Source organism: Phycodurus eques, chromosome 1 (genome assembly GCF_024500275.1).
Source record: "Phycodurus eques isolate BA_2022a chromosome 1, UOR_Pequ_1.1, whole genome shotgun sequence".
NCBI lineage: Eukaryota > Metazoa > Chordata > Actinopteri > Syngnathiformes > Syngnathidae > Phycodurus > Phycodurus eques.
In genome coordinates this window covers 47,454,930-47,467,175 of record NC_084525.1, presented here as the reverse complement: position 1 = coordinate 47,467,175, position 12,246 = coordinate 47,454,930, and the positions used below count along the sequence as shown (strand labels likewise).

At 45.8% G+C, this 12,246-nt stretch overlaps 1 protein-coding gene across 1 annotated transcript; it reads right to left on the bottom strand.

Annotated features, from left to right (window-relative positions):
- Positions 1 to 92: 92 nt before the first annotated feature.
- Positions 93 to 6,200, bottom strand: LOC133397659 (mitochondrial carnitine/acylcarnitine carrier protein-like). Its single transcript, XM_061668858.1, has 9 exons — positions 6,099 to 6,200; positions 5,279 to 5,374; positions 5,012 to 5,139; positions 4,091 to 4,181; positions 2,045 to 2,162; positions 1,569 to 1,641; positions 1,320 to 1,429; positions 1,055 to 1,176; positions 93 to 982 (listed from the first exon to the last, which is right to left on the bottom strand). The coding sequence occupies exons 1-9, from the start codon at positions 6,198 to 6,200 to the stop codon at positions 920 to 922; spliced, it is 903 nt and encodes a 300-aa protein (XP_061524842.1). The 3' UTR covers positions 93 to 919.
- Between the last annotated feature and the right edge of the window lie 6,046 nt (positions 6,201 to 12,246).

Here is a 12,246-nt window from a genome sequence, read left to right as displayed (position 1 = left end):
ATGTGGGCACTAGCTGAGCTTCATCACTGCAGCTGAATACTTTATCAAGTAGAACAAACTTCAAGTTCGTGCTTTATTTGGTACTTTGACTCTGGTCACAGTATACAAAAAGAGTCTTAGATTTACTACAATATGTCTTGCCAGTGGTGCCATGGTTGTTGGTTTATTTTATTGTGGTGGTCGTCGTTTCCCCCCCCCACCCAACCTTTCATTAATATACAACAGACAGTAGATACCAACGTCATTATTTGTATATAGGAATAAAGATGCATTTATATTGTTATCGTGGAGATATTGGTAGGAGTAAATAAGTTTTTACTTCTTCCTACTCCTTTGTGAATACGTATAATTTAACTAACTTGACTTTATAAATTCCATTTTATTTTAAAATTGGCTCTTTTATTGTTCTCTTTTTGTTATTCTTACATGTTCAAAATAAATACATTCAATCAAAAAACATAGACAAGCATTCAGACATGGACAGTTTAGTCTTCGGCTAACCTAATGCATCATTTGGCAAGGAATCATATGAAAATTGTGCTTTCAAATTCAAAAAAAACTATATTGAAAATGTTCACAAAACCGCACATGCAATCCCACTTTAAAATGATTCAAATAAACGTTCAGCACCAAAAACCTACCAAGTCAAACAAAAAGGCGTAAACATCGAGAGCCCCCTGGACTCTACTTCTAACTTATCTTTTTGCAAGAACGTGTACATGTTAGCCCGGCTGGTCAGTTCAGAGCCACGGCTAATTTGTGGCCACAAATGAGCATTTTGTACACACGATACTGTGGCCGCAATTTGCAACGTTTCTCCCCGTGACATGTCTGGGGCTCCGTGTAAACGTGATTACAAATAATGCAATTGCGCAGAGGCACGTTCCAAGCACTGATCTGGCCAGCGAAGTTGGCTGGTTCACCAGCCAGGGGCCAGCCAGTTCAAAGCCTTCAAGGCCACTTCGAAGCCCAAGAAACAAGCCTGGAAGGGGGGAGAGAAAGAGATTCAGATGGCGTCTTAACAGCAAAGGAGCGCAAGAGAAGGGAGCCGTACGGCGTTGGCGGGGAAGGCTCGGAGAAAGACGGCGTTGAAGCCTTTGTAGAGCGCTTTGGCTCCTTCTTCTCGAAGCAGCGTCCTCAAGACGTCCACCAGTCCTCTGTACTTGCCGTCTGCGGCTGTCCACGCACGCACGTCAGTTCAGAAGTTAAAGAATACAAGAGTCAAAGAAAACCATATGACTTCCTACGATTGAAAAATAAATGCAGCTCCATACATTCTGTATGACTGAGGATATATAAAGCGAGTGTTCCGGCATCACCTGTCTGAAAGTTGGACTTGAGGACGTCTGGGGGAAGCGCGATGGTCCAGTTCAAGATTCCAGCCACGCCGCCGGCGAGCAGGATGTAGGCGGCGCCAAGCTGGGAAACACTGACACACACACACACACACACACACACACACACACAACACACGCGCGCGCAAGCAAGCAAGCACAGTGTGACGCTAAAATCAGCTCAAATAATTGATATCATTTTCAACATCAAATCCTTTATATTGCTAATAATACCTTTGACCTTCTGGAGTCAGGAGGTCTTTCAGGTATTCATAAGTCAGGAAATAGAGACCGTTAGAAGGCACATCTGGGAGATGGAAAATACCAGCAGACAAAACATGATGGAAATATTCAACATTAGAGGTGGACTGATTATATATGATGTGAATGTTGTTAAAAAAAAAAACATGTAAATGTTCTCTATACCTCCAATATAGCATACTGTATTTAGCCTATATTTGATGTTGGCCTATTAGCTGTATAAAACATATTATAGAAATGGGGTACAGATGATGTATAAAGAATGTTAAATATGGTTTCAATACAGCATTAGAGGTAAATACATTAAGTATGATGTAAATATGCTACATTAGCGGTGTATAGAACATGGAACGTGCCATTAATATGAAGAAGTGGTGACTCCAACAATAAATAGGAGGCAAATAAGCTAGATTGGAGGCGTACGGAGCTCATATTGAGAGTGAGCGAACCTCTGATGAGTGTCAGCAGCGTCCCTTTGTAGACGCTGCGGATGCCCTGTTCCTTGTAGAGACGTGTGGCGCAGTCAAGAGGGCCGGAATATTTGGACGGGCCACCGCCGGCCTGCACCTGCACCTGCACAGCACCGCACGACTGGTCACGTATTCCTTTTTCACGTGGAAAGCCAACAAAAACCTCTTGCCACCGCCTGAACCATTTGCACAACCAAAGGCCACACAATAAACCACCGTGACGTCGTTAAATCATACGACAACAAATTTGCAAGGACGGGAACAACAGCATGGAACAATCGCCGAATGAACGGGCTGTTTGGTGACGTCACGGCGCCGGAAAGAGACGAAGACCGGATGGCGCTGGATGCAAAAAGCAGAAGGCGCATTCTGCATCATATTTATGGATTTCACTTCTGTGCATCTGCTATATAATCATTTCGAAATGGCAGATGTGGTTTGTAAAGGGGTTCTAGAGGTAGCAGGAAAAAAATGAAAATCTTCGTCCCCTGACCTTCAAAACAAATGAATCGTGTTAGGAATGTGCTAATGACCATACAGTATCACCGGGCATGACGAGAAACTGGCGAGACCGAGGTGGGCAAACCACGGCCCGCGGGCCACATCCGGCCCGCCAAAGATTGGTACAGAATCCGCCGAATCATCAAATTCAGGACTACATTCATTTGACCTTGTCCTGTAATGCCGAGTGGTTCCACCAGGTTGTGCTGTAATGCCCAGTGGTTCCACCAGGTAGCGCAGTAGGTACAGTGATACATTGAGTTGACTTGGGCTGTTCTCTTTTTACTCTGCTACGGCTCTGAAGCCTTTTTCAACCACGAGCGGACCAAAGAGAAGAAAAGTCGACAGTGAGCGCTGAGCAGTGTTTCCGTTAACACGTTACTCCCAAACTCCGCCATTTTGGGAAACGAGCAAAAGTAATCCATTACTTTCCCCAGGAGAGTAACCAGACTGCACGCATAGACTTCCTGGACCACAATCGGCATCCATCCATCTATCTATCACTTAAGAGCCTTTAGAGAAGTTTACTGAGAATAGTGTGCTGGTTTATGTTTAGGTACTTACTGTACTGTGTTCTCATGTCAATTCTGCACTAAGTTGCTGCTTTAACACTAATATTTCAGTTATTGAGTCATGTTGATGTAACTGTAACTTGTGTGGGGGGTAGAGTTAAGCTAATGCTTTTTTTTTTTTTCTTGTACTGTGGATAAGTGATATTCCTGCCGCTTGGCAGCTGCTGAAAGTAACTAAATAGTAAAAAAAAAAAAATAATAATTCTAATGTAGTTACTTTTGAAATCAAGTAATCAGTGAAGTAACTAAGTTACTTTTTCAAGGTAACTGTGGCCACAGTGGTGCTGAGCGTTTCATATAGAATGGACTACTAAAGACTCGAATTTGTTAAGACAGCATTGCAGTTTTTGAGGAGCATAACATCAGCCGTCACTTTTCTCCCAAGCGTGCGGATTAGGCTAACAGCCAATCAACGCGGGAACCGACGGCTACGGCTCAGCGGTTAAAAATCAAGCTCGCGGGCTCAGCAAAACACCTTTATCTGACAAACTGACCCTGAAACAGGAGCCACGGGAGCCGCAGATGGAACTGACTGATCTCCAATGTGATGACGATCAAGAGAAGTTCACCTCTTAAAACTGGATGACTTTTATGCTTCATTAAGCAAAAATCCGCAAGATGGGACAGATGTTTGCCTCGGCACGTGTGTGAACGGACGTTTAGTGTGATGAACACCGAGAAAACATCCTACAGATCCCAGCTGAGTGATGAACACCTCACGTGTGTTCTGAGAATTGACACAACAACACTGACAGCAGACTTTGATGCGCCGGCAAAAAAAAAAAAAAGTGATGCCTCGCAATAAACAGCTTCAAAGACAAATGTGTAACGTCGCTCCACTCAAACATGGACTGATTAACCAAGGCCCCCGAAAAGCCCCCGCGGCCCCTCCCCCACCCACCTGACATACATCACGTTCTGGTGGCCTCCCCGCGTCAGACTTCGGACTTACCTGCAGTAAGCATTTAATCCTCTCTCCCGGAGCCACGATGACTGTTGTGAAGACCCCCGCCAGACATCCGGACAGGAATATCTGAGTGTGCCTGAACACAACAACACAAAGACAATCACCTGACAGCAGAAGTATGCACACTTTTATACACACGCTACCCATTGTTCATATCTTGACAGCATATTTCGTGTCTCCATCCACATCTCTAATGTAGCATATTTATTGACATACTTAATACCAGGAAAGTAAACAAGTGTTCTGGAGAAACAAGAGGCCCTCGCAATTGAGCGGCAGCTGAAATTGTGACACACATAAAATGCGGGGCGGGGGCGGGGGCGGGGGCGAGGGCGGCGTCTCACACGAGCGAGTAACATCAGAGGGCACGGCAATGTCGACATTTATATTTAGACGCGGCTTTCGAGGTAACACTCGCCACCTGAACGAGGTCACATCAGAACAACACAATCACGTGTTTGCCGGCTTGTCACGTAAAACCTGGTGAACCTACGGAACTAACCTCCGACGGGAACGAAACCCACCTTTTAAAGCTTGTGCTCTTAATACAGATTTCGTGTGCCTCGCTTGGCGTGCACATGCGAGGTGAAAGCTAAAGCTCTTCGTCTTGATTCCCGGGCAGACAGGATTACAAAGCGGGTCACTACAGTTCAGTCTCTCTCATTATGTCAATGCTAAAAAAAAATAAAGATGATTATTATTATTACTTGGCTATCAAAAGCCATTTCTAAATGTTGTTTCAGCTGCTTCATGGGATAAAATCAGTGTTCAGATGTTCGGGATGTCATGAAAGCGAAACATATTTGCATCAAAGTTGTCGTGCGCTTTGTCGATGATGCTTAGCGTGACGGTCAAGGCTTCCAGGTTGCGGGGGTCAAGGTTCGAGGCGTGTGTATTTGTACTAACGTGAGCGCTCGGCCGGGCTCGGTCCGCTGGAGCCGCTTCCCCAAACCGAAGCCGAAGAAGCTGATGGCCATCATGGGCGCCGCACCCACCAGAGGTGCGCCCATGCCTTTGTACAGGCCCAGGATGCCCTACGCGCCCGCGCACACACACACACACACACACACACACACACACACACACTTTTAGCCACAACAGCGAAGTCGCGTTGTTCCATTTTGCTCTTTTTTCCCCAAACAACAGCAAATCAACGCGTGCGTTTCCATTGACCTCTTTGGAGATGGTCTTGCGAAAGCAGTCCAAGGTTCCCGTGTAGGCGCCGTAGCTAGAGAGCGAGGAGACTTTGGGCTGAGTCTGGAGTCTCACCTAACACGACACGAAACAGAACCTTCTCAGGCCTTCGAATCGACGGCAAGTGGACCGTTCCGGTTGTCTCGGGCAACGTTTGGCCTCTCATCCCAGCTGGCTGCTAACGCGTAAGGCTCGTTAGGACGGTGGGCGGACGCAGCGCGGTCCTCCTAACTGGCCTGGCGCCCGCTCGGATGACGGGTTTAACCGACTCCGACTAGAACAGAGCACTTGCCATCGAGTGAAGTGACCTGGATGAATGAAAACATTCGGTTCAAGTTGTTCTCTTTTGTTGTTCGTTTATTCATAATGCTTAACTTCTTTTTACTCTTGCTTGACAGTGAACAATTGGAAAAATGAAATCAGTCACTCGCGCCACATTTGACTTCTTGTGTTGGAAAACGAACACTTGCTCCTTTGGCATGAAGTTCAAGTTGTGATGACGTCACGCGCGTGCTGGAGCCCGTCGTCGTTGTCTGGAGGATCTTTCCATACATGATCATGGGATAAGACAAAACGTTTCCTGTTCAGATCAATTCGGATTTCTTTTTGCACAACACAGGAACGACGTCCAAACCCCTTTTGATATTAACAGCAAAACCAAACCAAACAAAACGAGCGGCTGTCTGCGGCCGGTCAACGTAAGTTGCGCCTCGTGCCGTTTGAAGCCGATTTGCGGAATCAATCTCCTGGAAGCCTGAGAAGCAAAGAAAACGCCAAGAAGCGCGAGAGTCGCGGTCACCTTGATGGTGTCCAGCGGGTGTCCGGCCAGCAGCAGGCACGCGCCGCCGACCCCCCCGGCCACAAAGTTCTTGAGCGGAGAAACACTTGGCTCGTCCCCCATGCTCTCGCCCGCATGGCCCGCGCCGAGCAGCCCACGATGGACCCCCGCCTGATGTCTTTTGTTTTCACGCTGTCAAAAGAGGTTCCAGGTGTTTAGAAGGGGAGTTCCGGCACGCAAAATCGCCCCGCCTAGACTACGCCCACAGTCACGCCCCCAGCCACGTCCAAGTCATCATCACGTGCAACAACAATCATAGGAAACATTCTTCTTTTCCTTTTGGCTTGTCCCTTTAGTGCGTCATCCTTTTCCATGTCAGCCTATCTCCTGCCTCCTCCTCTCGAACACCGACTGCCCTCACGTCTTCCCTCACGACCTCCATCCACCTTCTCTTTGGTCTTCCTCTCGCTCGCTTGCCTGGCAGCTCCATCCTCGTCATCCTTCTACCAATATACTCACTATTCCTCCTCTGGACGTGTCCAAACCATCCAAGTCTGCTCTCTCTAACTTTGTCTCCAAAACATCGAACCTCGGCCGTCCCTCTGATGCGCTCATTTCTAATTTGATCCAACCCGGTCACTCCGAGAGCGAACCTCAACATCTTCATTTGCTCTGCTTCCTGTCGTCTCTTCAGTGCCACTGTCTCACATCCGTCCACCATGGCTGGCCTCACCTCAGTTTTATAAACTTTGCCCTTCATCGTAGCAGAGACTCTCCTGTCACACAACACACCTGACACCTCCCTCCACCCGTTCCAACCTGCTTGGACCCGTTTCTTCACTTCCTGACCACACTCACCATTGCTCTGGACGGTTGACCCCAAGTATTTCAAGAGCTCCACCCTTGCTCTCTCTTCTCCCTGTAGCCTCACTCTTCCCCCACCACCCCTCACATTCATGTACATATATTCTGTCTTACATGGGCTAATCTTCATTCCTCTGCTTTCCAGTGCACGCCTCCATCTTTCTAACTTTTCCTCCAGCTGCTCCCTGCTTTCACTGCAGATCACAATGTCATCTGCAAACATCACGGTCCACGGGGATTCCAGTCTAACCTCATCTGTCAGCCTATCCATCACCACTGCAAACAGGAAGGGGCTCAGGGCTGATCCCTGATGCAGTCCCACCTCCACCTTAAATTCGTCTGTCACACCTCCAGCACACCTCACCGCTGTTCTGCCGCCCTCGTACATGTCCTGTATTATTCTAACATACTTCTCTGCCACTCCGGACTCTCGCATGCAGTACCACAGTTCCTCTCTGGGTACTCTGTCAAAGGCTTCCTCTAGATCTACAAAGACACAATGTAGCTCCTTCTGACCTTCTCTGTACTCATCAACATCCTCAAGGCAAATAATGCATCTGTGGTACTCTTTATAGGCATGAAACCATACTGTTGCTCGCAGATACTCACTTCTGTCCTGAGTCTCGCCTCCACTACTCTTTCCCACAACTTCATTGTGTGGCTCATCCACTTTATTCCTCTCTAGTTCCCACAGCTCTGCACATTACCCTTGTTCTTAAAAATGGGCACCAGCGCACTTTTCCTCCATTCCTCAGGCATCTTCTCACCCACTAGAATTCTATTGAACAAGCTGGTCAAAAACTCCACAGCCACCTCTCGTAGATGCTTCCATACCTCCACAGGAATGTCATCAGGACCAAGTGCCTTTCCATTTTTCATCCTCTTTAATGTCTTTCTAACTCCCCCCTTATTAATCATTGCCACTTCCTGCTCCACCACTCTTGCCTCTTCTTCTCTTCCTTCTCTCTCATTTTCCTTATTTCCTTATTCATCAACTCGTCGAAGAATTCTTCCCATCTATCTAGCACACGACTGGCACCAGCCAACACATTTCCATCTCTCTTCAGTGAGTTTCCTGTACTGTGAGGTTCCACCACCAAGTCTCCTTCTCTCCTTTCCTGCCAGAAGATACACCAAGTACTCTCCTGCCTGCCTCTCTGATCACCTTGGCTGCAGTGGTCCAGTCTTCTGGAAGCTCCTCCCGTCCACCGAGAGCCTGCCTCACCTCTTCTCGAAAAGCCCCACAACACTCGCCCTGTCTCAGCTTCCACCACATGGTTCTCTGCTCTGCCTTTGTCTTCCTAATCTTCCGCCCCACCACCAGCAGAGTCATCTTACACACCACCATCCTATGCTGTCGAGCCACACTCTCCCCTACCACTACCTTACAGTCGGTAACCTCCTTCAGATGACATCGTCTGCAAAAGATGTAATCCACCTGCGTGCTTCTACCTCCGCTCTTGTAGGTCACCCTATGTTCCTGCCTCTTCTGGAAAAAAAGTGTTCACTACAGCCATTTGCATCCTTTTTGCAAAGTCTACCACCATCTGTCCCTCCGAGTTCCTTTCCTGGATGCCGAACTTACCCATCACTTCTTCATCACCCCTATTTCCTTCACCAACATGTCCATTGCAATCTGCACCCATCACGACTCTCTCTCTGTCTGCGATGCTCAGAACTACTTCGTCGAGTTCCTTCCAGAATTTCTCTTTCACCTCTAGGTCACATCCTACCTGTGGGGCATAGCCACTAATCACATTAAACATAGCACCCTCAAGTTCAAGTTTCAGCCTCACCACTCGATCTGTACTCTTTTCACCTCCAAGACACTCTTAGCCAACTCTTCTTTTAAAATAAACCCAACTCCATTTCTCTTCTCATCTACGCCATGGTCAAATAATTTAAACCATGCCCCTAAACTTCTAGCCTTACTTCCTTTCCACCTAGTCTCCTGCACACACAATATATCAACCTTTCATCTAATCATCATGTTAACCAAACTCCCGAGATTTTCCTGTCATAGTCCCCACATTCAGGTCTAGGCTCTGTGCTTTCCTCTTCTCTTTCTGCTAAAGAACCCGCTGTCCACCTCTTCTTCTTCGTCTTCGACCCACAGTAGCTGAATTTCCAACGGCGCCCTGCAGGTTGACGGCGCCGGTGACGAACGTCGTTAACCCGGGCCACGACCGAGCCGGTATGGAATTCTTTGGAGGAACGCTCATATTTGTTTGGCAAAGTTTCAAGCCGGTTGTCCTTCCTGACGCAACCGTCTGCATTTATCCGGGCCTGCACTGGCTTGTGCCCCCCATAGGGCGGCATTAATCATAGGAAACATTCGTGCCGACGATTTGGATGTCGTTCCTAATGAACGAATTGCATTCAATGACACAGGAAAAAAGATTACTCTGCAAAATGAACAACATTATTGAACATTATGAGAATGACTCAAATCAAAATATGTCCAAGGTGAAAAAAACCGCTCGTCCGGATTGACGTCACACAGAAACGGTCTTCTTTGGATGATTTACAATAAATCAGTTCGTGTGAGAAATTACATTTAAAAAAACACACATTCAAACATTACTACACGTCAATAACAATAAAAAACTGTGAATTACAGTTCTTGACTAATATTTTATTCTGTACAAGAAATTGTTTCATGAGATAAGCCAGTGCTTCTCAACCTTTTTACACCTCAAAAAATACTACATTAATTCAAACGTACACAACTTCAAAATTGTACATATTGAATAAAAAAACAGATAGACTCCAACAGAACCGTGCTCAAGCTTAGACAAACTGTTTTGTGCAGCTGTTGTGCTGTTGGCTTAATTTGTTCATGGAAACACGTGCCGTGTGATGCATTCACTGTCTCATTGCTCCACCTTTGACCGTTGTAGCCACTGAGGCAAAGCAAGCATGCCGGCCTCGAGGACTCTGGCAAGTCGGTTTGCCTCCAATTTGTCTTTTTTGGTTTTGAATGGAGCTTTTCTTGTCTTTGCGGGCTTTTATGACTAAGAGCTATATGTTTCGATAGCGGGCGGTGTGGCGCGGGGGTCATTGTCGGTCGGCCTACAACCGCAGGGTCGCCACGTCGCCCTTGTGTACCTGGGCACGACACTTTATGAATCCGGCTGGATGTTTTCTGGGTTCACTGGGGTAAGATCAAACATTTGAACAAATACATGTGGAGAAAACAAACAAACACAAAGAAGCAAAGCAAATGTATTTATATAGCGCATTTCATACACAAGGTAACTCAATGTGCTTTACATGATTAAAAGTGAAGAAAAAACAGCTTATAAACATTTGAAAAAAAATAAAAAAAATAAAATACAATTAAAACAGCATATAGTGCAAGAAATATCACTTAAGTGGAAATGCTCTAAAAAGCATGGGAAAAAGAAGAGTTTTGAACCTGGACTTCATAACATGCAAACTTGGGGCTGACGTCACTCCTGTGGGCAACTTCTTCCGTTTGTGTGCAGCATAACAGCTAAATGCTGCTTCACCATGTTTGTTTTGGACTCTGTGCTCCACTATTTGACCCGGGCCGGGTCTGTCGATCTCAGAGCCCTACTGGGTTTATATTCCATTAGCATTTCATTCATGTATTCAGGACCTAAACCGTTTAGTGATATGTAGACCAGTAGCAGAACCTTCAAATCTAGTCTAAAGCTGACTGGAAGCCAGTGTAAAGACTTTAGAATTGGAGTTATATGCTCCGACTTCTTCGTTCTGGTCAGAACCCGAGCTGCAGCTGTTTAATGCTCTTTTTGGGGAGTCCAGTCAGAAGACCATTACAATAGTCAAGTCTACTTGACATAAAAGCATGGATGATCTTCTCCTGGTCTGCTTGACACATGCAAGTCTTCACTCTGGATATGTTCTTCAGATGGTAAAAGGCAGTTTTAGTCATTGATTTGATATGACTGTTGAAAGTCAGGTCTGAATCAGAACACCAAGGTTTCGGGCTTGGTCTTTGGTTTTTAAAGAGAGTGACTCCAGGTATATACTAAAAGCAATTCTCTTTTCTTTATTGCCAAAAACAATGATTTCAGTTTTGTTGTGGTCTAATTGAAGAAAATCTTGGCTCACCCAGTTATTTATCTGTTTTAGACAGTGACACAACACCACAATTGAACTGTAGTCACCTGGAGACACTGCTAGATATAACTGTGTGAAGAAGAAGAAGCATCATCATTCCAATTGTTGTCATTGGAAATGAAAGAAAATGTTGTGATTGCACCATGCCCCGATTGTGCGTCCTATTAAATTCTACAAATCCCCACAGAGCATAGATCATTTCGTAAGAATTTGGCGTTTGTGTCAGGCACGCGATGGTGTTGGGTGTTTTTTCCGAGGAAGCAATGCTAGCTACTAGCATTGCGCTAACAGTCCACGCTGCTATGAAGTGGACGACCTGAAAGATTCATTCAGCCACCTCGGCTAGTTAGCAGTGCGCTAAGAGTCGTCAAGGATTTTTGAGCTGTTTGAAGCCGATGACTCCACATCAAGACAAATCTCATTTTTCACGCCACGCGTCAATCACTCTGCTTGACCTGCTAGCTAGCATTGCGCTAACAGTCCACGTTAGTTGACAGTATGTACACAGAATGAAAAACAAATTAAACTCCTACGACAACAACAACAAAAATAATAAGAATAAGAATAAGAATTAAAGCATTGAATGAGCATAACTATCAATTATTGCAGTTTGTTCCCTACTGATTAGTCCCTGACTCCCTGAGCATCCATAAAGTGCATCTTTGAATATGATTCAGTGAATCGAATTAATTAATTCAGTGTATTTGGCACACTCCTAAACATCATGTTTGGTACGTTCTATTTCTGAAACTGTGTCATCTCAACTTTGATGAAGTGCGGAGTTAAAACTCAACTCATTTACATTAGGCCGCCCATGACTTGTCAGCTAGGCTAGGCCCAGATCCGCCAGTTTCAATCCACAGCCGGACTCCAAAGCAATATCATGTCAAAGCCAAAAGGTAAGCAGATCTGCAGTTTTAGCAGAGATTAGCACCAACTGTTATGAGTGCTGGATTCTAATAACCAGCAAATACTTGCACACTAATTGCAAATGTAATTGGGCGTCTTGGTGATGGAGTGCTGCCTCAGCCAGGGGAAATACATAAAGGTACAAAATTCCTGAGTTGGCAACACTGTGTCGCCCGTGCTTCCTCAAAATGCTTTTGCTCTGGCACCTGCGGGTTATCGTAACAAACAGGGGGATCATTGGATATTTTATTGATTATTATTCACAATCTATGTTTGTGTTGCCCGAAGG

Coding starts and splice junctions, on each gene's coding strand:
- LOC133397659 (XM_061668858.1), bottom strand. CDS start 6,200: ATGGGGGACGAGCCAAGTGTTTCTCCGCTCAAGAACTTTGTGGCCGGG. Junction 5,140..5,278: donor GCAAGACCATCTCCAAAGAG/GTCAATGGAAAC, acceptor GCGGGCGCGTAG/GGCATCCTGGGCCTGTACAA. Junction 1,430..1,568: donor CTGACTCCAGAAGGTCAAAG/GTATTATTAGCA, acceptor TGTGTGTGTCAG/TGTTTCCCAGCTTGGCGCCG.